Here is a 27,798-nt window from a genome sequence, read left to right as displayed (position 1 = left end):
AGGGCCATGGCACTCCGCTCCACTCTCGGATCGCCCCTTAATTCCCCGTCTCTCTTGCTCTCATCCAATTAGCTCAGTGTATTAAGCGGTTTATCGTCTCATAACCGCCCTTTCAGCTCCAACAAGGGAGACACTTTGCAATAGGACCAGCTCTCCTTTTGACACCCTCTCTGGTGCTTGTATGTTCCACCGTGCTATGAATAACAGGGACAGAATAGGCGACTAATTCCCTCATCAAAGCCTACCTTGTCCATTGCTGGTCAAAACGACAAGCAATAAAGCTTAACGCGACAATACAAAGAGACTTGTTCGACCTTATTAGCTTAGCAGGGTCGAATTAATGCAGGGACTCAATTTGACTGGGTTTAGTCCAAACTGGGAGGACAAAACGGGGCCCTCACTTAAAAACCCTGCAGCCTGGGTACAGTGGGAATAGCAGGCCTTCATGTGCACTTTTAACTGTGAGCTGAGGAGGAGTTTGTCAAAGGGAAAACACACAGAGGGAGGGAAAAAAGCAGGTTAAGTTACTGTGGGAAAGGTAGTTAAGCTGATATGATTTAATAAATATGTAAAGTTATAAGCAATAGGCTGAAAATGCACTCGCTCTTCGTCACACACACACAGCGCAGTCTATCCATTGCATAGTGAATCACGGTTTAAGTGTTCAGCCCACTTAAGGTTGCCTTCACAAGTCACAGCAGTTTGAAGTGATTTGTGAGGCGTTTGTGGAAATGCACACCGCGAGAAAGAAAGAAAGAAAAAAAACACGTCGTTTGCTGTATTAACACAACGGACAGATCTTGGAGGTAACTTTAACTACAGCGAATGCATGCAGTAGAATGTATACAATGACAGCATGTATGCATATGTTCAGTTTAATGTCTGTGATAGGACAAGACACTGATGGATTTTTACATTATTCATCATCAAGCACCATTATTTCCATATTTTGGAACATCAAATTATCAATTTGTGTTTTTTTAAAACAAGTTTTTAAAAATGTGAACAAATTCTGGTTTCTTTGCTTCACAGAGTTTTATTTTTAGCCGCCTGATTATTCCATAAAATAATTGACAAAATGATCATTAGTAGCAGCCCTGAAATCGGATACTATTTAGATATTTTACTATTTAGTTTATTAGAAAATAAACGGCAGAAGTAAACACACACATAAAAAACACATTCCACACTTTTAAAAGAACAAAGCTGATGTTGGACTCTCAAATCAGTGACTAAAACCAATGTTAGCACAGTCCATTTACTCCTCCAAAAGACGCATATCTATAAAAAGTTGTCGAAGATATTATGTATATATTTAAATTATTAGAAACGGCTGCAGTTTTCAGGAAACATCGCTCAAAGAAAAAGCTAATTGTACAGCCATTGGAAACTATTTTTTAAAGTTGAATTGGAAAACGTGGCATTCATTGGTAAGGATGAGTTAATACGATATTTCTAACCCAGTCTGATACAATCCAAAAATCATATATACATATATATATACATATATAAACACACATATTTTTTTACATATACGTATGTATATATATTGTATATATACATACATACATACATATATATATATACACACACATATATGTATAGTATATATATGCAGTATGTTTCACTCTGCAGACTGTATTAAAAATCAGCGACAGCATTTTAGCTGAGTCATGTTGTGGGCTGTTTAGAAGAATATTTGTGACACAGTTGGAGAATAGCGTCTTTGAAATAGCTCCAAATGTCACAAATGTGTTGGCAACAGCTCTGCGGTTTGAAAGATCTAAAAATGACTGCGTCGGACGGATACCTGTATGGAACCTGGAAAAAAGTGTTACCGTAAGTAGTAGGAATTACGGGCGTAAACGTGGTTGGTCCGGTTCTCGTGTTGGACTGGTCCTGGAAAACAAAAAAATAATGAGTGCATTGGTTACACAGACAGTTACCGTAATATGAAATCTTATTTAAATATGACTACCAGATTTACTATCATCTATTCTTTGTTGATCTTTCCTAATAAACTTTTCTTTCACTGCATGTATTACAGTGTTTAATGCATAACGTAGCAGGACATGATAAAAAAAAGATACTGCAATATAATTTTAAATTGATGACTTACCACTTTAGAATCAGAATTTCTCATCCGACAATGAAAATGTGGGTGGTAATGAATTCCTGCCGCACTGCAGAACAACAAATTGTACAAATAGTGCACCTCTAATACTGACGATATCCATCCATCCATTTCTCCACATTGCAAATAACACAAGTTTAACATTTCCATCTATTTGGACTTTTATTGAATTTTCAGTATCAAGACGATTCTCATCAATATCAAAAACAAGAAATATTCTAGTCATTACAAAAAAAAAAGGAAATCGTTACATAAACCCTCCAATGCGAGAGGGGATACACGGAAAATTACACACATTAAAAACACAATCTGAACAGGACAGGGAGGGAGGAGAGAAAAGGAGTGAAATGGATGAAATGACATCAGTTAAACAGAAGCAGTGGAGGAGAAGGGGATGAGCTGTTCGATATGGAGACAAAAGAGAGAGGGAGCAGCGCGTGTGGCCTCCTTCACCCTGTCACTCCCTGCATCCTCCTTATTCGTTCAGTCATTATCTGATCTGACACACGGGAGTGTGAGCGGGCATGCACACGCACACACACTCACACTCGGGATGAATGGTGGTAATCAGAACAAGTGTCCGATCACTGCAGGCATCCAGTGGTCTTAGTGACCAGAGTCACTATCATTGGCTAATTAGCGGCTTTTGGAGTATGCTGGCTGCTCTGAGAATAAGTCATTTTTACACACACACACACACACACACACACATGGACACAGCCAGCCTCCATACACACACAATAGACTGTCATTTAAGAATGATTGCTACACCCCTTTACCATACAGAGCCTGGGTGATGGGGTCAAACCAGAAGTGTGTACTTCAGTGTCATTGTGTGTGTGCGTGTGTGAAGAAAGTGGTGGAGAAAAAGGGTGTGATTTGATTTGAAGCTATACAAAAAAAAACAAAAAAACCATTAGGTCCATGGAGAGTGATATGAAGGCCAGAGCCTAAAATAATCCATTATATTACATTACAAATACCGCAAAAAAATTAGAAAAAGAGCTTTATTTTCTTAGTTTGTCCAGCTAATGTCCAGCTTTGAGTCTCCCAGTTGTGATGATGGTGGTGTGAGAGTGTTTTACTTGAGGGTGGAGAAGGCCTGGAAGAGTTTGGACAGATTAATCTCCGAATAGCCACTGGTGGCCAAGACTTTGTCGGGCACTTCCTTGAGCCTCCGGTACACTTCCTTCTCCCTGTTCCAACTGCAAACTCGAGCTACAGAAGGATTAGAAGAAAACATAAGAGAGAGAGAAAGAAGAGTTACCAGGTTTCATTTTAAAATACAGATAAAAACAGTTAAACTTAGGCTACGTTTACACTAGCACGGGTATTTTTAAAAACAGAGACTTCCCCCTTTCGTTTACACACAAACGGCAATTTCGCCTCTGAAAACATTTATTTCTAAAAACTCCGGCAAAAGTGGAGATTTTGGAAAACTCAGTTTTTGCGTTTGCATGTATACGGAGAAAAACTGAGAAGTTTTAGGCAATCTACGCTCCAAAAATGCGATCTTTTACATTTGGTTATGATAATTTTTACATGTTTGCATTTGCAAATACAGCTCCTATATTACGTAGAGGAGCAGAGACGTGTTAGGGCTCGGGGGTGAGCCAGACCGCGTCACCGTCAGCATCGCCGGTTTTGGGTCCGACCTGGGCGGACTGCTGTCTGATGGGAGAACTTTGAGAATGAGGTTATTGTCCCGGGGGAGTTGCGTGACAATTTTAGGATCATCGCTACTGTCACTCTGTCACTTGTATAGTTACGTCCATACATCGAGGGTGAGAGGTCAGTCGTCGTTGTTGTTGTCGATGAGGATTCTGATTGGCTTGTATGGCTTTCTCCTTCTTCCTACACTGCCGCCCACAGGCTTGGCGTAGTTATGATGGCTCTCGACAGCTTATTTATGCGGATTAATATGAATGGAAACTTTTTTGAAAACGACGATATGTGCACAAAGTTATTTTGGAAAACGGAGGGAAGAAATTATCCGTTTATAAAAATATCCAGCTAGTGTAAACGTAGCCTTAAACAAGTGTTTCGGCTCTGTGCTTGAAATACTCCATGCTACCATGCCTTAAAACGCCACCATGCACGTGTTGGTGTAAACAGGAAGCAGATTCTCTCCTCTGTCGTTGTTTGCTTCAGCTGGGGACACACTACACAACTTTCACAGCCGTTATCGATGTTGAAAACACACCAACCGAGTGATTTCAGCAGCATCTTTTGATGATGACCGAAAGACACAACTGAAATGAAAGAGTAACCATGTCTACAAGAGCGACAGTTTCACCGCCATTGTTGTTTTGGTATTCGCTACTTCCTGTCGTCTTTGTCGCACCGACTCGTTTTCATTGGCTGTTGGCGACGTGTTCACAGTAGGCTCAGTAATCAGTACTTTACATTAGCTGATTGCGTCCCGAGTTGGCTCAAAAAATACAAACATGTTTGACTGAGACTGTGGTCGGGGGAATCGGGGGTAAAATTGGGCCAAATTTTTGCCCGTACAAACTAAAACATGGCCTGGCATCTCATAGTTTTTGAGACTATAAAATGCCAAAGCAGCGAGGAGAGGCAGTTGTATTCAGAGCAGAATTTATGCATTTTAAACAAAAACAATAGTGGAGCGGATGTGCGGCTTTGTCTCGTCACTGATAAACACAGAGGAGCATTTCACCTTTAACTGGAAAAACTAATGATCTAATACTGTCAGTATATTCCTATCACTCTGGAGGGTCAGGAGAGGGATCACACAGAATTGGACTGATGGGTCGATGCACAAACACACACGGGATCATAAGATCGATACAAGAGCCCAATGAGAGCATGGAGTCAATATCTTGTCCCCTGTTATCTCTTCAGGTGGGCCATAATAAAGCCAGAGAGACGACTGAAAAGCTCACTATCCTGGACTGGGTGGCCGCCGAAATCAAATCTTTTTTTCTTTTTTTTTCAAAATTATACCGAGCATCAAGTGTAGATGAAGTATCACGAAACCAAGTAATAACACATCATCAAGCCGCAGCACAGTGTGCCGGAGAGAAAGAGCGAGTCGGCTGAAGGAGGCCGCGCTTTCAGAGGCAGAAAAGTGTCCACGTTTCAAGCTTCTTAATTATTGTGTTTTTTTGATTTATATAGGAACAAAGAAAGGACACATTCTCGATCACTGCAACTTTCTGAGGCTGGAAACCAAATAAGTGAAACCAAGGACTAAACAACGGCTGGTATTTTGGGCTTGGTGAACGACTAATGAATCAATTGAGAAAATTGCTGCCGATTAGCTTTCAAGCAACGACCAAATTAATGAGCTAATCGTATCAGCAGTAAATCTTGATCAGCAGCAGTCGCCTTGTGAAAGTCTTATTTTTTTAAGATTCACTAAAATCAAGTTGCATGCATGTCTGTAAAGTAACGTAAAAGCCAAAATGTGTGTGAAAATATCATTTTAGATTCATTATTGTCTTGATCTATACACATCTTACTCTACAGACTGGAGAGAACATGTTTGTTTCTTACAGATCTGCACAAATGTCAGGCAATAATCCTTTTAAATATGTTTTTCGAATGAAAATTAGTAAAAAAAAAAAATATAAGAAAATCATAGTTCTCCAAGATATCGAGAAATCCATAGAGCATTCATAGTAAGGACGGTCATCGTCAAAATTCGCTCCCTAACCCACACCCTTAACCTAAACTCAATCTTAACCTAATTCCAACCTGAACTCTATAACAAAGTCTTAGCCCTGAAAAGTCCATTTAAAATGTCCTCACTTCCTATGGTTTATATGTTCTTTGGTCGTCACTAAGACAAACACAAACACACGGTCCATATGGCCGGCTGTCATGTCCTCACCATCTCCTGCCTTGTCCTTCCTGCCCATTACATTAGTGGCTGCTGGATAAATACCAGGCCACTGACTGCCCAAGGGAACAAAGGTTAGATACACAGAGCTCAACAGAGTGACACACACATGGACACGGACACACACAAAAAAAATCATACGGAGACAACTGTTGCCAGTTAAATGCACACCAACTTCCAGTCACGGTGAATAAAAGAACACCCACGTGATCAAGAGTAATCACACGTACAAACACACTCAGGAGACGGTGTGGTTGACTTGAACAGCAGCAACTATTACGAGATAATCCTCACGTTAGCAAGGACAGGGATGAAGGGGGGGGGGAGAGAGAGGAGAGGCAAGGAAAGACAAACTAGTCTATTTATCCGGGGAATAGGTGGGGGTGATGATGCATGATCAAGCGAAAGCAATCATGTCATCATTTCTGAAAGGTAGGAGAAAATAATTCTCCCCCTCCTCTTCCTCACTCCTTTCTCTTTTCCACCTCAATCACTGTGTGGCGAGCAGATAAAAGAATGATTTAAGAGTCACCGAGAGGAAAAGAGAAAGAGGGAGAGACCTTGCAGCAAGTCGGAGCACAGTGGGGAGTGCAGTTCAAATAAATAGCCTCCCTTAAAAAGCGAGCATGAGGCAGGAGGAGAGAAGAGAGGGGAGACGGCGTTGCTGGGAAGGCCGAGACGGAGGAAAAGAAAGGCGGGGTGGAAACAGCGAGGAGACGGCGACAAAAAAAAAAAAAAGAACGACGCAAAATGCCACGTTGATTGAAAGCACACTGTCGAGAAACATGTAGCTTTAAAAACGTGCATAAATAAAACAGCAAAACAGAAACTTGTCAATGCAAATACAACCTTTTCCCCCCACTGTTGCACACATGCACACAAGGACCGCTACACAACACACGCACGCCACGCACGGTGCATGTATCAGGGGTTATCTCTGCTCTAACTAGGTGTTGCCACACACCGACGCAGACTGGCGATGCTGGGCACAAGTAGATCAGGGCTCTGCACGCTCTAACTAGGTGTAAATACAATAACAAGCCTGTAATTAAGTGAGCATGATGAAGTTAATGGAGATCGGCCATTCTGTCGGCCGCCTCCATGAATATTCTATTAGGCTGGTGGCGACGGGCAGCTGGAATAGCAGTTAATTTAATCACCACTCGGAGCACAGGGAAACTTCTTTGTGTGAGTGTAATTGCACAGAATGAATAATTGATTTGACAATCGCACCCGCGGATTTTGCCACCCCGCTTTGTATTGCCGGAGAAAGGGAGGGTGGAAGATGAAGAGAGAGAGAGCGAGAGAGAGGCAGGAAAAAGAAGAGAGGAAGAAGAGTGGGAGGGTAGACGAGGACCAAATGCGGAGCGCTGAGAGGTGGCAGGGAAGCTGTCGGTAAATGGATCATTAGAAAAGCGCAGCTCAAGGACAATTTATATTTTATCAATGCGGCAAAATTACGTTATTGCTCACACATGCAATCATACTGCCCACACTCAAGACAGAGAGACCTGGGGGGGGAAGAAAGGCAACAGATAGACCAGCTGAGGGGGGGGGGGGAAGGCAGAGGAGACGGAGAGAAGAAAAGTGACATGAAATGATTTGAAAGTCATTGATATGGGATGTTCCCTGCTCAGGAAGGGGCAGCATGGTTTTTTTCTTCTTCTTTTCATGGTGTGTGCGCCTGTGTGTGTGTGTGTGTGTGTGTGCGCGCGTATAATCTATTAGAGATCTCCTGCAGCGGATGAAATTACCTCCATGTTTTACTCAGTCGCAGCAATCAGGCACAAAAATGCAATGTACATGTAGATAAGAGTCTCTCTCTCTCACAGTGCAACACTGCAGAGCATACACACACACACAGCCAAGCTTATCAAATTACATCCACCTTTGACTCCAAACACTCTAATGTAAAGCTATTTTTACTTAAACCCTGCTTTATTATGCGTGTTTGGTGCAAGTGTAAACACATTCTTGAATGTCCTAAACTAAATGGCAGTGAAAGACAAGCCTTATTCTGTAGTAAGGGATTATCTAGTGATTCTGTCCAAACCCCCCAAAAGAATCCGGGAGAAAACATGACTTACAGGAGGATCAATAGTAGAAATACTAGAACCTTCTCCTTGAGAGAGAGTTTACGGTGTTCTTATTCTGGAATTTCAGCTTATTAAATATACGTTTTTCCCAGTTTCTGTGCTCCACGTAACAAAGAAATCATCCAAATAGAATATTTCTGGCTCATGCACAAAATAACATATTTGAGAACATCATAACTTCCAGGTTTGGGAAACATTTATCAGCATTTTATGAGCCAAAGAAAGCAAACAAACATATAAGTCTCGATAGAGATGCACAGACAGACACAACAGTCGTGTGTGTTTAGAATTGTCTGTGTCTCCTGGGTGTGTAATGCAGTAATATAGGGCATTACTGCCTCAGGACCAAGGACTAACACCTTAAACCTACATTTTATAGCAGCATGAGTGTGTATACATGCATTCTCCTCCGTATTTCTAATTCTGATTCTGAAGTATGTTAGAAGAATCATTTGCAGTGATAGAATACAATCCATGATGAGTAACTCACTATGCCTTCCTCACTTAAATGTAATAACTACCTGAAGCTTTAATATCTTGCTCTTTTAGTAACAGAATGCGACAGAATGATGGCAAACATCGATATCAGCCATATTTATGTAAATATAATCGTCACAACAAGAGTTAGGACTTCAGTTATGATAAGAATTTAAACATTTTAAGATGTCGAGTTTTGTAGGTACCTGGGCATAATGCTTGGTTTAGTAGTATCTCTTTAGGTCCACCTTAAAAAAAGTAAAATTTAACTTAAGGGACAGGAAATGACATCAGCCACAGAGGCTACTGTGAGGTGATCATTTGCAGTCTCTAGCAGGCACATTGCTGTCATATATAACATGTATCCACTGGACAGATAAATCCTCTGAGGCTGGAAGTTTGTGTAGGACTCTGTGCTGCACTGTGGAGCCAAGAATAGAACTTTTCGTGGACTTCAGGTTTTCGGAAAGCGGAGCTCTGCGAGACAACAATTCCAGGAATTTAGCGCATTGTGACGTCCCAATGAGCACGGAAGTCAACATTGCCTGTATTATCTCCTGTACTTAGACTGAGGAAGACCACAAAAACATGAGTGAGTCATCCTTTTTCACACTTTGCCGAGTGATAGGGCCTCCAGAGTCCCAAATATAAGGATATAAATGATTACAAAGTTGATTTTGCATAATATGTCCCCTACATTTTTTAAGTGTTAAACATTAGTTTTGTATTTTTAAGCCACAGCAGTAGCTTGTGACCAAAACAACTAATAAGGAAGGCCAAAATCACTACTCCAACCAACAGACTTCTGCAAACTGAAGCAAAGTTAGTGGACAGACATTGTGAAATGTCTTTTGTCTGAGGCGACCACAGTCTCCAGACTGATTCCTTGTGACAGACACTGATCTGTTGTAAATGGACAAAGTGGCTTGCTAGACGAGCGAAACTGCTCCACAACGTTGACCCCAGCGCGGCGAAATGAGCACGGTAAGCTGTGCTCTCTCTCTCTGTGTGTGTGTACAGTAATCTGTGGACACGCAGTTCTGGGTGGCTGTACCGCGAAGTGAAGATTGCAGTGTGTTGGACTGTATTGTTTTGTAAGCGAGAGATACGCCTGGAACTCGGGAAGTGAAAGTGTGCACAGTGAAGCAAAGCAACATAAATAAAGTAGCATTGATTGGTGATGATTTCTTACATCTTGACCAAGACAGAAATAAAAGAAAGCAAAAATGGAGGCTATAATCATGTTAGTGCTACTTCCCTTCCCTCCCTCCTCCACAACAGTTCAATCCCTCCATTTCATCTCCCTCCATCTTCTGAGTGGTCATCTGTTGATTACACGTTATATTTACCTCTGCCGTCTCACTTTTGCTGCCTCACTCAAGTTCTGGCACTGCGCACACACTCGCTGCATTCAGGCATACATACATAAACAACATACATACATGAATATTTAATCAAATAAATAAATCACTCGGCCCAGCGGCCCTTTCTAATCAAGTGACATCAATCAGCGAGAACTATGGGTAAAGAGGCCTTGTAGCCGACACCTACTGAGCGCACCCAGAGCTCTGGAGTAGCGTCTATTTGAGTCCAAGGGGGGAAATATACGCTCCATGTCCCATTATAGGAGAAGGGCTATCCTTTCGTCAGCGTGCCCATTACTCCCCCTATCATTTCCCCAAATCTAAAACCTGTTTTCAATCAACACAGCCAAACGAGTGCCTGTCCAAGAGAGGGAGCGAGAGACGAAGGAGAGAGAGCAAGGGAGAGAAAGTAGCAAGAGATGGACAGTGAGGGCAGGGGTAGAGGGAGAGCAATGGAGGGCTCTTTCCTTCTTTCTTCCAGTGATTGGAGCGTTTTGCATTCTGTATGTGTGTGTGATTGAATCCGTCTCCTAAATTAGGGCTGTCGACTCGAGGAGTTGAATGTCCTTAACCCCCCTCCACACATCCAATGCCCATTCTGCTTTACGTGTGTTTGTGCTTGTATCACATCATTGGTGAATATTGTAAGTGCAGCCTGGGTAAAAGGGTTACGCTGAGCCATTGATTGCTAATACCATGTTGTATGTGTATTTGCGAGGAAGCATTGTTAGCACATCAAAATGCAAACCTCCTTAGCGACTCTGGTAACTTGATTTCAATTCCAAAAAAGGCAGCGGAGTGGTGTAACAACAGAGATGGCAAATTAATGAATAAGACATGATATAATTTGAAAGTGTAAGCGTGGATTTACATCGACTATCGAGTGAAACATTTTAGTGCATTGTCTTACTTCGCTCTTCAGTCTGTACTTTGGCTGCAGCGCTGTCCCAATCGAAGATGAACCTGTAGAAGCACAACTGGTTGTACAGGGCCTTCTCGGAGTACTGCAGAGAGAAAACACACACATATACACACACACACACGTTACTACAGCAACAAAACAAAATGTCACACAATAATGACTATTGCATATTGGCTATTACATTTAATAAGCAGTAAACACCCAACTTGTCCTCTATTTCTTCTGGGGTGGAAGAGGCAAAGCTTTGACAGCAGCAGTAGCGTGAGGCAGCATTGGTGCAGCAATATGAGTGAGGAAGCAGTGTTATTTCAATGGTGTGACAATGGCTGTGAATGGAGCCGACTATCAGCTGATAACAGCTGGACCATATGACTACCGTATCCTGCATGAACTAGCACACAACTTCCTTTACACTTCAGCTCAGTTTTAGTAGTGGCATTGGCAGACTGATTACTTTAACTCACTTAGTCTGTGTAAGTAAATAATGACAATGTAGTCATCTCCAAGGAATATAACACAGGTAGAGCTAAGATTAATTAATTTTAATCAAAACTCACAATGGTACTGGTACAAAATGATATTTTTATTCCTCACCCGATATTTTACTTTGTAATAACAAAAACTGTTCAAGTTTTGAAAAATTGCTCCACATTTCTAGTTGTATTAATCTTTCAAATCTATATGAGAATTAAATGATGTCTGTAATCAGAGGAAATGAGCAGTGACCATGCTGTGCATCAGGGACACACAGTGTAGCTTATATTAACTGCATAGGACTCCAGTTCAGGTCTGATACAAAACAGAAAAGAGCTCAGGAGTTTGTTAAAATTGTAGCCCAGCTCTTCAAGAGCAGCCGAAAATCATTGGATTTCAGATAGTTAGGTCATTTTATAAACAAAAGAAAAGTATATATTTGGCTGACAAGTCAATCATTCAAATAAATGGATGTTAAACATTTAAGCATTTATACTCTCCTAATTCTGATTCTTGATCTCAGTTGGATACAGTGAACAAACCTCCACTGTTACCAGCCCCTCTTTTTTTCCCTGTTTGTGTAAGCAGGTTATTATTTCCTATTATGTTCATCCATTAGGAGCAGAGTCGAGATCAAGGCAGGGAGTAAAAGCATCGAAAACAGATGAATAAACCTGGTTTACCAGTTTGAGAAACATGCTGATTGAACGTGACTCCACAAATGTGCACCCCACTCTTAGGACTAAACCTCCGTGAAAACATCTACCTTCCCCTGTGTGACACAGTACGGCAAGAAAACAAATTTGCTTGCTTTGTTAATCTCCACCGCAATTAAATGGAGCCACACGACAGCCTGCCAGAGAGAGGGGGGGGGAAGAGAGAGAGAGAGAGGATGAGCATGACAGAGAGGTGGGAGGGAAAATTAGAAGAAAACAGAGCAAACGAGAGAAAAATGATAAAGAAACAGAAAGAAGTGAGAAACAGAAAAGAGGGAGAGAGAGAGAGAAAAGAGAGATCAGTCCTGAAATACCCTCCCTCATAATAGTTTGTTGTGATAAGCCATTGTGAGAGAGGCATGTGAACAGCCGTGGCTGTCAATTTGATTAGCCATTATACTGCATGTTTAATTGCAGTTATTGGCTCGTCATTTCCCTGCTACGCTGGAGAGGGCACGCTAAGCCCCGACCCCACACTGCCATCAGGTGTGCACCGAGTGCTTTATTATTACCACCAGCAAGAATCCCCCAATTCATGTGTGTGTGCGCGAGTGTGTGAGGAGTGTGTTAGCGTGAGCTCATTATACCTGCCAATCGTCAATGTGCGTAATTGTAATTTCAGTTTTTACTACTGTGGCATAATCAAGTGGCAAGAGCATCTAATGTGACTAAATGTAAACTATGCGATGTGCGAGCATCAGTGAGTTAATGTGTGTGTGTTTTATGCTCGCTGCGGCTGCCCACATGGCACGCACAGCTGTTGACCACCGCCTCGTCAACAACCAAACTATGCACATCCCATAATGGAGCCTCGGTTACAGTTGCCAAGGTTGAACAAGCTTGGTCTGGGTACAAACACCGCGCACCACCACCACTTCTTCCTTCCTGAAAAATAAAACACACACACACACACACACACACACAGAGAGAGCGCACGCGTAGCAGCAGACACGCACGTGCATGTTCAAACAATATAATGCTGATTGTGGGCAGGCCAGTCGCTGCATACTGATTGACAGGTGTCAGAAAGGCGTGGCTAAAATTTTACAGGGTTGTTATTGAATTTAGAGCCCCTCAACCCCACCTCGCTCTCTCCCTCACACACACACGCACGCACGCCTACCTCGTCATTCAGCTCAGTGCTTTGTTCCTGCACTGACACCATTTCAATTTGCTCCACAAATCTGCAGCATTTTCAGCCTGACTGCCTAAGGAGCAAACCAGCTGTGAAATTGCCTCTCTCCCGGGAGCGTAGGACCCCCCGAGCCCCCACCTTGTACCCCTTTTCCTCCCTGCTCCCATTGGGCACACACACACACACAGACAGACACACATCCTGTTGCATGTACACATGTACAAACACAGTAAAGGCAAAACAACAAACAAGATTTGTGCATGTGTGTGCGACAGAAGAAAGAATGTATAGAAGAAAGGAAAAGTAAAGAATAAGAAAAGGAGGCCAAATCGTACAAATTGATCGAAATCACAGAGCAACAGTCTAAAATGGTTTGCACAATATAGCAAGCACTCAAGTCTTAAAAAGCGTCACTATCTTTTCACACACACACACACCTAACCATCAAATAACTCCATACTGTAACTCAGGTATATCCTTGAAGCAGTTAAAGAAAAAGGTAGCCAGTTAGGAAACGCGTCTCAGAGTGGAAAGTACAGCAGGTCACGGCGAGCTCAGAGAGGATGAAAGTGTGCCACGCGCTATAACCGTTCACCTTAGCTTGAACGAAAAAAAAACAAGGCCTCAGCGCTACACACTTTTCTCCACGGCCGAGACGCAAACACACACATTGTAAACGGCGACGCCACAATATCAGTAGCGATCACACAACCGCAGCTGCAGAAAGAGCGAGGGTGTGAGGAAAGCGAAGAAGGCAGACGGGGAAACAAACATACACCCCCCCCCCCTCAGCTGTGAGGCCACATGGCTTTAAAACTCTTGAGCTTTTTTAAACGCGATGAGCATTATTGCCGGTTGTGGTAGTCACGCCGATCAGCTTCACAAGACACCATAATGAGTCAATATATGTAAATCTTTACTAGGCAAACACGGCAGGAAACAAAGGCATTTAACTGGTGCTCTCGCCCGCAAGACTCCAACGATTCAGCACCGGTAATTTCTCCCCATTGAAAGGCATAATTGCCTGCTATTTGAAGATATTCATGCTCAATTTTTGAAATTAATTTCAATTGGGGGGAAATGTAGAAATGTCAGCTCCAGTGAAAGGGATTTGATTTCAATTATCCTCACTCAAAGGACTGTGATTTCCAAATACACTTAAGCAAAATTATGACAAGAATTTTTGTTCGGCAAAATTCAGTGTTTAAAGAGCGATTAGGCGATAATGGGGCAGCTTTGAGCTGGCAGTGAATGCAGCCGTCTCCCTCTGAAAGGCACTCAATTATCTCTGATTGCTCCCGCTATAATGTATCAAATAGAGATACCTGCTATTGCCGTAATTTGTGTGAAAATTAACATGCTGCAATTTCCACTAGAGGGAAAAAGGGAGCTCTAATGGGTGCCTGAGCGTACATCAATAAAACGAGGAGAGAAAAACGAGGGAGACAGAAAGGGAGGGTGAGGAGAGGAGAGAGGAAAAGCAAGCCAGGAGAAGAGAGCTAAAAAGGGAGGGAGGGAGGGAGGGAGGGGAGGGTAAGAAATAGAAAAGAGGGGAGCGGGGGAAGAAAGCATTGAATAAAAGGGGAGAGAAAAAGAAAGTTAGGACAGAGATTTGAGGGGAAAAAAAGAGGCTTATTTGCGTTTAAGCGCTGTTGGAAGAAGTGAGAAGAGAGGGAGCGCTGGAGAGAAAGAGAGAAAGAAATTTAATTTACTGAAAATATTACAAATTGCACCTGTGCATAACTCCCCAAAATTACCAACCAATCAAGGCAGAGTGCCTATTACTCTCCCATTACATGGAGATCAGATCACGCACAGAATCTGTGTCCAGGAAGAAAAGGAGGGAGGCAGGGAAAGAAAGAGACCGAACGAGAGAGAGAGACGGATGGAAGTGGGAGAGGAGAGGCGGCACCCACAGCGATGGTAAATGTAGCATGATGCAGGAGAGAAAAGGAGGAAAGCAGAGTTAAACAAGAAGTGCCGTCACAGAGGCTCTGGCAAAAACAAGTGAATTCAGTGTAGCGCACACTCACTCACACACATAAATAAAAGCCTGATTGCCGTTCTGGCTGATGCTGATATTAGCTTCATGACCTATGATGGCACATGAAAAGCGTAAAAGGAAACCAGCCAAAGTGATCTAGTGGGCAGAAGATCTGCAGGCTGGATGCACTAAAATAAAGCCTTGAAAGCCTCTTTCACACTAAAATTAGCAAGTATACCTGCATCACCCGTGCATGAATTGTGACATAACAGACATAACGGAAACTAGTGTCACCTCAGCCCTCTGTGATAACACGAGAATCCCTATTTACATGAATCGTTTATACAGTTTGATTGATAAAATAAATGATGTTGAGCATTGTTTTAAAAAGTAAGGATATCCACAAAAACATATGGTAACAACAGGGACATCAACGTGCTTCATAGCATTATTTCAGAAAATAAATAAACATGTTCATCTGTGTCTTACGTTCACAATACTCTGGATTAAATGTTTTTTTTTTCCTGACAGTAGAAATAGTGCATAACAAATCATAAACTTAAATACTTGCATGTCTTTAAAAAAAAAGATAGCATTTCACTTGTTTTAGCACAGTCTATCTAGCACCAGCTCAAAGGCCATGAATGGCCTCTTGAGTAGTTTGCATAATTGGCAGCAATTTAATATGTAAGCTGTTGGGCTATTAATCTCCATTCAATGGCTTGATCCAGACAACAGTGTTACTAAACACTGGGGGAAAAAAATGAAAGTTATGTTAATGGAGGATTCATTAAATAGTCAAAGGCATTTCAACTCTGTTTTTCATTTTCCCTGCACCAATTAGCGGCGGCTTTTTCCACTTTTGTTTCGCATTTCATTTGTTTAGAAGTGAAATTTATACTAAATTCTTTATTTTTTTCGGATTAATCTATTGAGTTTGACCAAGTGTAGCTGCTATATAAGGATTTAAATTAAATTACTCTCCAACATGTTTTCAAGATTTTAGCTTTTTAAATGTATATATTCTGAGATTTGAGCATGTTGCCACGGTTAAATAATGGTATATTTATGAATAGACTTAAGTTTGCATCTATTTGAAACATAAGATGTTGCAAAGTTAATCTTTTTTTAACAGTTTGGCATGCTCTCAATCTTTAAAAGCACTGAACAATGTGGTTTTCTTTTAATTATACTATTTTCTACCTTCATTCCACTCATTGTGACCTTAGCTGGATAAGTCTGATGTGTGTGGCATTGACCAGGTAAAAGGAGGACATGCTGCGGGGCAGAGGAAGGGTGTATGAGAAGCAAAGAGTTAAATGATTTATTCAGCCCCCTGAGTTGAAAGTGCCATGGCCCTCAGACACAGCAATGGCGGCGTAAGTGGCTACAGAGACAGCAGAAATTGGCCTCCTGGTTTACAACCTGTCGCCACACAGCCAGACACAGCAAAGCAGCCAGTGGGGACAGACAGGATCAGAGCACACAGGAGGGGGAAAAAAAACTGACAAGAGAGAGTTAAGGCACGGGTTGAGACATAAAATAATAGATTGAAACGTCACACTTCAATTGAAAGGGAGAGTGTTTCTTTTAAATCCAGTGGTCGAGCTAACAAAGTGTTGTTCATAAGGCATCTACAAGCTCCAGACAGACACATGCATTTAATGGCTGAACTACCGTCCAGCTCTTAGTGCTGTCACACGTGGTGAGAGAAAGTGTGTGAGCACAGACGCACCAGCACACCTACAAACACACACAGAAGCTGGAAGACACAGAGAAAGATCAAACTTATCAGTGCATATACATGGTGTAATCTGACACTATAGAGCAGGGATATATAGCACATATTAGAGGGGGAGACTTCAGCTCCATAGCACCATCACCTGGACAAAAACACACAGATCCAATGTGTGTTCATCCTCAACTAAAAAAGGCGTGTGTGTTTAAGTGTCAACTGTGCATCACCTCAGGTCGGAGAGTTGCCCTGGTGCAGGCGGGGCAGATGGGTCCGTGTCGGGAGAAGGCGATTGGCAAACGCCTGGTCCTGTTCTGACAGATCTGGTCCTCGCACACCAACCAGCCCTGTCAAACACATCGTCAAACATATTACTTCTGTTAACTGGATGAAAAGCAATGACAAAGAGATTGAAAGATTGTCTAATTTGGCAGATGGGAAAATGTGATGGACATGTTTAATCCAAAAGTAACAGACTGATTTTTTAAATGTTTTTTTTTGCAATAATTTGACAAAGCAATGACCCAAAAAGTTCCACCTGGTTAAAGGGATAGTTTTTTTGTGTGTGTGGTTATATGAGGTATTAACACCCTGTTAGCTCTCACTGAAAATACTGAAGGGGAAACTGATTTAAGCAACTTAAAGTGTAATTTAAAGAAAAATCTTCACTTGATTAAGTCTGGGGTTCTTCATGAATACGTTTGCTACTTATGCTTGTAAACTTTGTAAATTTGCTCACTCTCAGTACCAAAACCCAAACAGAAAATCAGTGTCAACTCAGAGACATTTGATTAGTTTGTCACTGAGGCAAATAAAAACAAAGGCTTTCAAACACTGAAGACATTTAAACTCACTGATTGATTTTCTCTATAACCTCATGTGCAAGGAGAGCGAGGAGTTCACAAACTTAATAAACTTAACCCTGAACTATCCCTTTAAGCTGCAAGGACCCTGTTATATTTTTTATTATGATTTTGTCTGCACTGAAAAAGAAATGAAACACTGGATCTTAAAAAAAACAAAAAAAAACTCATGACCCATTTCTGAATTTCAGTTCGATGATTTTCGGAGGATTTATCAAACCAACCACATTTCCATGTCTGCAATACTCCGTGAAACAACTTAAAACTCTTGCTTTTTCAAGAACAAAGTGAACTCTGATGTAAATATATCGAACCAAACAGACATTCACAGCGGCTTTCACTGTCCCAACATGATTGCTTAGTTAGAAAACGTGTTTATGTGGGCATTTATTTTGGTCAATACAGGTATTCTTAAAAAATTGGCAGGGGGAAGAAAAAAAAAAACGTTTGTTGCCTGAAAGACACTTTTAAAACTGTTTCTGGTAATGAGAAAATTTAGCTGAAAATTGTTGCTTCCACTTAGCTGCTATAATTCTGCACAACACAGTGACAAGAAAAGTACTCAAAAAAAGAAAAAAAAAGAAAAGGGAGCTGTGACATGAAAACAACTAAAAAGCCATGGGCAACGAAAAGTAATAATGGAGGCTCACATCTGACTTTACTCCTCAGTCACCCACTCTTTACATTTGAATGTATCCTCAAGCTGCTGTGAGTGGAGGTCCTGCTCTGCGAGCACTTGTCAGACGGGCAGAGCAGCGGACAGCCAAAACGGCAGTAGTTAGAACCCCCCTGGGGTGATGTAGTGACCCTGGGCAGGTGCTGTGGTATAACCTTCTCAGTCTCTCCATATTCTTCCACACCCCTCCTCCCCCTTACTTATTATGCCCTGTCATTACTAAGGGGGGGGGGGGGGTTTAAAGGGGAGGGGGGTTAATGCCCAACTAATGACAGAGGATAAGACCCACCACTATCAAAGCCTTTGCTTCGTTCATCCATCTAGCCTTCCTTCCCTCCTTCTCTGCCATTCATTCAAAATAAACCCCCTGAAAACTATTGCACCTGTCCCTATAACAACATCCCCTCACACACACAAGCATGCGCCGTTTCTTGCGATTGATTTTTAGGTTTGTCTTTGTCTCGTCCGTTGATTAGTTTTGAGCAGGAAAAAAAAAAGTAAATGATAAGAATTATTTTTCTTTCCATAGTATATAAATTGGTTGCCACTGTGAAGAAACCAGAAGAGCCGACTCAACACAAATGGGTCAAGTAAACATTCAGACAGGCCGACCTCAGTCGAGCTTAGTGCAAAAAGCAACTATCAGAGGTTAGCAAAGCAGCGCCTGTCACAGCTGACTATAGATAGATAGGTATCGCTTGGTACGGTATGTATTTCTCTGCGTTTCTATGAGCAATAACCCCCAACTGTACCATTTATCAGTACACTTTCCTTAGGGCACCAGTCGTAATGGTATGGTACAGTAGAGGTGGAACTAGACCAGTGTTTCTTTAACGCCCGCAGTCTACTCTCATACAAAGCTTGACGTCTTGTTGAAACAAACAGCCTCAAATCAAGCAGGAAAAAACGAGCTGCTGGATATCGGATATGCCTATATATTGGGAGCGCTTGGGCCGATAACTGATCAATATATATATATACACACACATATTTTTCCCTTGCGCCCAAATACAGAGGTCATTGAGGCACCTTTACAACTGGCATTAGAACGCATTTTCTGTCATCGGACAGTGATCGAATAGTGCTTCACCACATGCATTGACACCTGGTGCATGCGTCTCCGGTGTCCACTTCAAGATCCGATTTCTTGATTGTGAAGACGTTGGTTGTGTTTGTTATTACGAGTGAGAAGAGAAGTTCAACACAGATAAAGGTTTTTCCAAAAACAAATTATAGACCACAGCCTTAAGTCAGTAAAGATGCATCGGGGGAGCGCCACTAAATCTCAACAGGACTAAAGTCTAGACTCCTGTCACTGGAGAACAACAAAATAATGATATTGTGGCTTTAATGCACATTAAAGCAGCTTTTCTCTGTAATTTTGCTTATTATCTAAACATTTTCAAGACTCCAAAGGGTTCACGATGATCCAGTATGACTGCTTTATTGTGTGCAATATGTATATTTGTTACTTACTAAGTGTATGTCTATTGTGTGTGTAGGAGTAGGCAGGAAGAGGAGTGTTTCAGAAGTGCCAGTCTCCTCCAAATGAAAAACAAGCACACACATATGTCCCAAATCAATTACAAAGTCCCAGAGTTCAAATTTTTACCCACAAATCCAAGCTCCACCAAGTACTTATCCAAACACCTACGCCGAGCTTATGCACAGAGCTGAGCACCCTGGGAAATCAGATTGCTTCACCGTCTCTAATAAAACTTATTTTCAGGACAACGGTTGAACACAAACATTAATCACCTTCTATTCACATGTATTAAGCTGAATTGATAGGAAATAAACCAAAGCCTCGAATGCCTGAGACACAGAGGTGGCAAAAATACCCACAATGCCCTTCTGCTCTGCAACTGTGACACAAATAAGTATAAGATAAAGTGCAGTAGTCATGTGTGATGCGCACAGAAAGGATTAAAAACAACAAGCACATGAGGCGCAAGGCAGAAAGAACAAAAAAAGAAAAGAAAAGAAAAGAAAATCGCATTGAGGCATTTTGCTGGAGCAAGAGTGGGGGTGTACAGCACGTGAGAGAATAAAGGCTCATAATTACATAATTATAGCAACGGATATCTGACACTTTGAATGTAGACGTCAAATTCGTTCCACATAATTTAACCAAACAGAGGCAAGACCAGGCCATGACAAGGCCCACCATGAAATATAGCTGCTCTCGCCGCTGCTCCTTCATCTTCTGTTGATTTCTCAACACTTGTCGATTATATGTGATCATTTGAAATTCTCTCGTTTCTTTACAGGAAGATAAAACTTGAATTTAAGCTTTAAGTCTGCAGACTTAAAGTGCTGCTTTTGACCCTTGAACTCTGCTTTAAAATTTGATCATCGAGAAATATTTTGTCAGTTGTCGAGCCAAACATTCATTTATTCAATTATTACCATATAATCTGTGATGTCAAGATGTGACCTTTAGTTTGGAGTTTGCGAGTAACATTTATATACTTAAATAAACTTTAAGAACTAGGTCTTTAATGTCTGGAAATTGAGAAAAATGTCCAAAGTGACATTTTCAACTAGCTTGTTTTGTGTGATCGACAGTCGACAACCAAATAGTCACTTCATAAATCATGAAAAATCCCATCTTAGAAGCAACAGTCAGCAGCTTTAACAGTTGTCAAATTTGTTGCAGATGAATAACTAATCAATAATTCCAGCTCCATTGTTTACAGAGTGGAGAAACTCTGAAATGACTCCTGTTCCAGAAGAATCTGCAGCCACAGACCAGAAAGAGCTCAGCAGTCAACACTTCCATCTCTAAAGTGAATGGACCTAAAATCAGTGTACTTCTCTCACAAACTCTCTCTCCCTCACACACACACACACACACATACACACACACACACACACACACACACACACACACACACACACACACACACTGAATAAAGCTCAAACGGTTCCACTTTGTACCTCCTCCGCTTAATCAAAGCTTCTCTATTCAACAATTTGACCTTTTGTTCAAAACAGGATTATCACCTTCTCTGGTCTTCATTCACCCTTTCTCTCTCTCCCTCCCCCTTTCTTCTCTTGCCCCTCAGACCGTTTCCAGGGGCGACCCACATGACGAGGGTAATTGCAATAATTTGTTAAATGCCATGGCAACGGTGGTTAGATGGGAGGGTTTTTTAAGGGGAGAAAAAAAGAAGAATTGGGTGGTTCAGGAAACAAGCAAATCTCTCATTTTGCCAAAGACAGCGGGACGAGGGGAGGAAAGGATGACAACAGTGTATGTTTATGAGAGAGAGAACAAGTGTTTGCACATTCTCAGGGTGCTGGTTTATTGATAATGGTGGGGATGAGGGGGGCATTGCTAATGATTAATGTCTCTGTAGTGCTAAGACGCCAACACACATGTATATATATGCATGTACACACACACACACACACACACAGACAGAGGTGCTGAGCTTTCTCTCTATCTGGCCAGACAAACAGCTCTGTTTGAACTCTCCCTCGGCCTGAAAGGAATCCTTAATTACACAATATTACCCCTCTTCATTGCCCCGCTGTTTGCGCGCTGTGTCCACTGCTGTGTGTGTGTGTGTGTGACAGTGTGTGTGACAGTGTGTATGTGTTGCTGTGCGAGGTGTAAGTATTCAGTGGTAGCAGCTGTTTCACACATCGTGACAAAGAGGTTGAGGGGGGGGACTCGCTCCCCACACATTCACCACACTAATTGATTTCTGTTCAGCACTGTGGGAGAGTAACCCCAACTCACACACACACACACACACACTTTTACAGACAGTGCATTCCACTCGCAGGACCAAGGTGTTAGAAGCTACCAGGAGGAAGAGAGAGAGAGAGACCTCGAGAAAGACAACACAGGAATCCAGGGTAATTCACTGTCAAGCTGCTCGTCAGGCACTCAAACACAGTGACAACTTCTACTTTTACATCACATCCTCCACAACACTTTCTGTTTCTACTGTACTGAACATAAGTAACACAGGGACGTAAAAACCAAGGACGTAAAAACCAAACAATCATCAGGAAAAATATGAAGTTACTTTCCCACCATCCTTATGCAAAGTCTTTAAGGTCTACCAAGTAAGAAATAGTGACCTCTAATGGTACGACTGCAAATCTATACTTTCAGGCTGATACAGAAACATGGTGGTACAGGATGACAGGCCCTGTAAAAGCCCTGCCTATGGTACATATTTTAAAGTAATTATTATACACATACCAGACCTTTAATGAGACATGGTGTAGTTTGCAATAGGTTGAGCTGCAACCTAAGATTTCTAAATTATTGGAAAATCCACAAAGTACTTCCTTAATTTATTTTATGGACTCTAAACTGTCAAGTAGGGCTGAAACTCAAAAAGTGTATTTGTTTAATTCCCATCTTACGCGGCCTGTTCAGCGCATGGATGATTGTTCCACACGGACCGTTTCAGCAGACGACACACCTCACATCCAGATTTCAGCAGGCACGAAGGCGGAGAGTGAAACAGCCCGTAAAAGGCAGAAAATGTCCAAAGTGTGGTACCATTTCACACTTAAACAAGAAGCCAACAAGGTGCAGTGTAACCACTGCAAACCAGGTGTACCACAACAGCACGTCCTCAATGACTCAGCATCTGAGCCGAAAGCATCCAGTTGCTAACGCTTCCAGCACACGCCAACGTAAACATTGATGTTTGCTGATTTAATATAGCTTACTCGGGCTGCGGCTATTGAATATTTTTGTAATCGAGTATTCTACCGATTATTCCTCAATTAAACGACTAATCTGATTTTTTTTTCGATTAATCGAAAAATTATTGGTCGAACACAAAAATATTTGACAGCTGCAGCCCTACTGTCAAGACATAAATGTGCATAACATTTTCCTGAAGCGAAAGGTTTTTCCTCACATTTTATGTGTCTTTATCTGTTTATCTGAAAAGGTGAAGAGCTCATATACGATAATATTTACTCCTTAAACACCCGTGATGCTGCATCTCTTGTTATCTTTCCAGCCAAGAGTTAAACCTGCATTATTGACACAAAACTACTTCATCTTTAAAGTCACTGTGTTCAGTATGTGCATATTCTCCACAAAGCCAGTCCCCCCACATGTGTGATTTAACAATACCATCTAAAGCGTCAACAAAAACCGACTGAGCACATGTTAAAATTGGTATTTGAAGTAAAACGGCCGTTTAAGTATTTTCATGGATCATGCTGCTACAAATGTGTCTCGTGTGCTTTTTAATTTTACAAGCACGATGTGCGCTTTGGTTGAAAATGTCAGTACAGTGTCCTGCTGAGGTTTTCCCTCATCTCACTGTCACCACATCTGTTGCATCCCCCATTGTGTTAAATGCAGCGCAACACTTTGTGGAAGGTGAGTTTGCTCCTGTTTCAACTTCTTCATTATATGTACAGCTCTGTTTTTCCGAAGACTTGGGATTGCATTTATTCATCAATGTGTTGACACGCGCAAACGTTTCATGGTGCATAAAGCTTAAATATAGCAGTTTTTAATATTTAGTGAATGTTACCGATCTCATAATAATGTCGGACTGGAATAAATTATATAAAATAGAGGGGGAAAAAGCAGGAGAAGAGAGTGACTCATAAGCTGGCCAGCTGCTCTCTTCTGGTCTAACAAGATCCAGCATTAAATACTGAATGAAAATTAAATGCACTCAATTTGTCGCCCAGCAGGTGGTGAAGCTGTAAATGTATCATTGAATGCAAACTAACACAGACACAGAAACACTCACAGAGTAGTATTTTCTGATGTGGCGACGGATGTCGAGAAGTAGTTTGTTGCTGATGTTGACGGCGTAGTCGATGGGGCTGCATCCACAGGGGACGTGACAACAACGCAATAAGCTGGGCTCCAACTTTGATCCCTGCAAAAGAGAACAGTGTATGTGTCACTTTGGAGGAAACAAAAACACATTATTGCATTAAAACTGTCAATATATCAACAACTCCAGCCACCAAATGAATAGTTCTTTGTCTCATTCAAAAAACAAACAAACATCGGATTTACAACCAAGCAGTAACAATGTACAGGGAGGAGCCGCCTTCTTGTGATGTAAAGCATGGGATGGGATGTCCAGAAGTTTTCTAAGTGATATCTAGTGTCTTTTCAGTACTGACTTTAGTTACTTTTCATTGGCAGAAGTGGGTAAAACTGTATAAAAACAATCTCCAAACACAAGACAAAGAATGACAGCACAAGAGAGAGCTGGGGAATACAATGCCATCGTTTACCCAAATGAGCACATTCGTTAATTTATTCACCTAAACCGTTTCAGTGTGGACGACCCCTCAGGATTCCATACTGGGTCAAAGGTTCAACTGACCCAAAAACAAGTCAAGACAACACTGGATTGGCTGGTACAGTACAGTCTGGAGAGACCTGAAACTCCACCAATGACACCGTCATGGATTTAGGTTTTACAAAGGACGTACACCTCTAGTCTCAAGTTTTTTTTGGCGTTTCCATTGAAAATAGTACCAAAATAACCGGCCCCAATCATTCCATTTTTCACCATCCTTCCCTTGGGGTACCAGAATAATGGTACGGTACTGTACTGTAACAAACCGAAATGTACCATGATGGAAACATGGCTTTAATAGATTCAAGGCCACATTCACTGCAGAGGCCATTAAGTATTTAAAATGTTTTTCATACTCGTATGAATGTAACACAGACACCTCGGCCATTAACTTTAAACCCTCACAAAGAAAGTGTCAAGCAGCAACGAGTATAGTTTAAAGCCACCCAGGGTCCAGTAAATTTGAACGTCAATGTAGCCAGAAGGAAACGGGTCAACGTGACCTCGGCACTCCTGAATTGTTCACTTGACAGCAGGACTTATAGTTAATGCAACGCAGGAAAAAAGAAGTTGGCACAGTACATAACAATTACACGAAACGTAACGGCTTTAAACACCTGCACCTTTCAACCTGCGCTCCATTTACCTGTCGCATTGATAGCAGCGGAAAAAAGGTTTTTCTGCGGTAAAGTCGAGGACACAGGAGTATGCATGTGACACGGCGCTCAGCCAGACTTTTTATTTTGTTTCCTTAAATCATTCCTTATTGGAAGGGAAAAACCCCACACATTTAAGGCCAGTTCACACATTAAGCTTTTCCTCCTCTTCCTTTCGTCTTATTCATGTTTGTCTTCTCCTTTCCAGTCTTGGCAAGAGCAACGTCCTTTTCTCTCTCCACGTTATCCTCCCCTTCCACTGCTTTATCTTGTTTCATTCCAAACTTGATTTGGATAAGGGAGCTCTCTCCCTCCCAGACAAGTTACAAGGACCATGTCAGAGTTATTTTATGTTAGGTTAATATCAGTATTTTTCAATATTTGAAGGCCTATCTCTTTAACCTGGCTTTCAACTGAGCTTTATTTATTTCCTCGTCTATCTATTGGAACTTTTGTGTTAACCGCATTATTTAAAACACTTATTTATTATTATCTTACCTTATCTAATTTCATAATTTTAGCTTGTATATTCTGACCAAGTTTTTTCTTAGTTCACACATTCTTATATATTACTCCATATACTGTAGGACCATTATTCACTTTCACTGTGTTCTTCTGCTAAATTTTTTCATACTTTAAATGTGCCAATGTACTTTGTTTTATTCTGTGACGCACGGTGAGTTTGAATAAAAAGTGCTGTGTAAATAAAGTCAGACTAAGTTATTTTTCATAAATTGGAAGGAAATCTTGAGTGCTTTCTGTCCTGTGACACTGCGAGAGTGCATCCTTTCCTCTCACGTCTACAAGATGAATCCCAACCAGCTGTCATCTTTAAATACTCATCTGCAAAAACTTTAAAACAATTTGAAAAAAAAAGTTTATTTACAATGTCAGCTGTCTCACTGGATGGTTTTCATCTGTCTTGGTGATAATGTGCAGCCTTCATGTGGGACACCCAACACTCTATTAAAACCGAACATAACCCTGAAGCTCCGTCCAGATATTACTTCTTTTTTTTCTCCCCTCCTCACTTAATCTTCTCATCCCCCTCATCTCCAACCCCATCAAACAACTTTCCTCCTCTGTCTGTCCTCCATCATCCATCACCACCTCCTCCTTCCTCCTCTGGCTCTGTGTCAGTGCTGGAGTCAAGGCCTGTCTGTCCTCCCCTCTCACTAAGCTGTTAGACCATGTTCTCCACCCTAATTAACTTACCGTCTTATCAGTTTCTCTATGTGTGCATGTGCATGTGCGTGTATACCAGCATCTCATGCATGGTGGAAAATCTATTTATTATACCAGTAATCAGATTAATCCTGATTAGTTTAGTCTGCAAAACACTGGAAAAATTAACTCCAAAGTACTACTTTTGAACGATCAAAAATCGTGTCTAAAAGTTCATATGTGAGCATCTGCTGAAGAATAAAATTATATCATCCTTTAATGGAAGGTGTGAGTAATATTCAATTTTTTTTAATTTCCAGCAAATTCTTGGGGGCCAGCAGAGGACAGAGGGTTGTCAGTTTTATTGGTGCCTTCCAGACAAGAAAAAGCTGCATGCCGTGCTCCTCATTAGAAGCTGATAATACACATACACGCAACCTTGGCCTGACAAATGGTAGGAGGTCAGTGTGTGTCTGTGTGTGTGTGTCGGCAGAGCAGCGGGGGTTAAAGGAAAGGCTTTTCAAGTTGTGGAGTCCAAACAATGCCAATGAAAACAGAGTTGGTATTGGAGCCAGGCAGCTGTCTAAAAATACAGACAGAGACACAATATAGAGGATGACCAAAGTGTGAATCCCTTAACAGGAAGTTTGAATGAGCCCTTTTGAAAGCTCTTTTCTTTCACCATCATACTCTTAATGTGTCGATGCAGATCAATCAATTGCACAATAAGTGATAGAGGTGCCATCTTCTTTTTTTTTAATTGGAGTTTTTCCTCTGCATTTCTGTGCAAAACTCTGTTATTGAGTCTGCATTGTCTGGTTTTTAGAATCAAATGAATGTCTAGAATGACCGGTCAAATCTCCTGTAAGAATAAAAATGCTATTAACATTAGTATTATTAGTGCCTTGACATACTTTGTCTGAAGTGTTAGACTTTTCCATGATTAATCTATGACAGTATCTTGTAGTTGACTGGTTCAGGAGTATTTCTCGTCCAAAAAATATTTGTGCTGCATAAACGCAATGATTAGACAATGTTTACTGCCAAATTTCCTCACACACAGATGTTGATATTTTACTTACTGTATCGTCCAAAATGCACATAACCTATTGTGGCAGATGACAATATGGATGCAGGACGTATAACTCACTGATTGCAACTTTTCACAACTTTATGAAAGTAAAAAAGACAATGTTGACAATGTAATGTATATTTTATAGAAA

The 27,798-nt window shown here is 41.4% G+C and overlaps 1 protein-coding gene across 2 annotated transcripts in view; it reads right to left on the bottom strand.

Moving 5' to 3' along the window:
• Positions 1 to 3,215: 3,215 nt before the first annotated feature.
• The window catches only part of pola1 (polymerase (DNA directed), alpha 1), a gene marked incomplete at both ends in the record, with an annotated part of 47,754 nt that continues 23,171 nt past the window's right edge, over positions 3,216 to 27,798 (bottom strand). For both annotated transcript variants that reach the window (XM_083901985.1, XM_083901986.1), the window contains 4 exons: positions 3,216 to 3,352; positions 10,847 to 10,940; positions 17,133 to 17,249; positions 24,189 to 24,320. In XM_083901985.1, the coding sequence (XP_083758111.1) occupies positions 3,216 to 3,352; positions 10,847 to 10,940; positions 17,133 to 17,249; positions 24,189 to 24,320 (480 nt within the window). The remainder of the gene's footprint in view (positions 3,353 to 10,846; positions 10,941 to 17,132; positions 17,250 to 24,188; positions 24,321 to 27,798) is intronic.

Source organism: Microchirus variegatus, assembly GCF_963457635.1.
Source record: "Microchirus variegatus genome assembly, chromosome: 15".
NCBI lineage: Eukaryota > Metazoa > Chordata > Actinopteri > Pleuronectiformes > Soleidae > Microchirus > Microchirus variegatus.
Note: the sequence above shows the minus strand (reverse complement) of the source record. Positions and strands in the feature narration are given on the sequence as shown.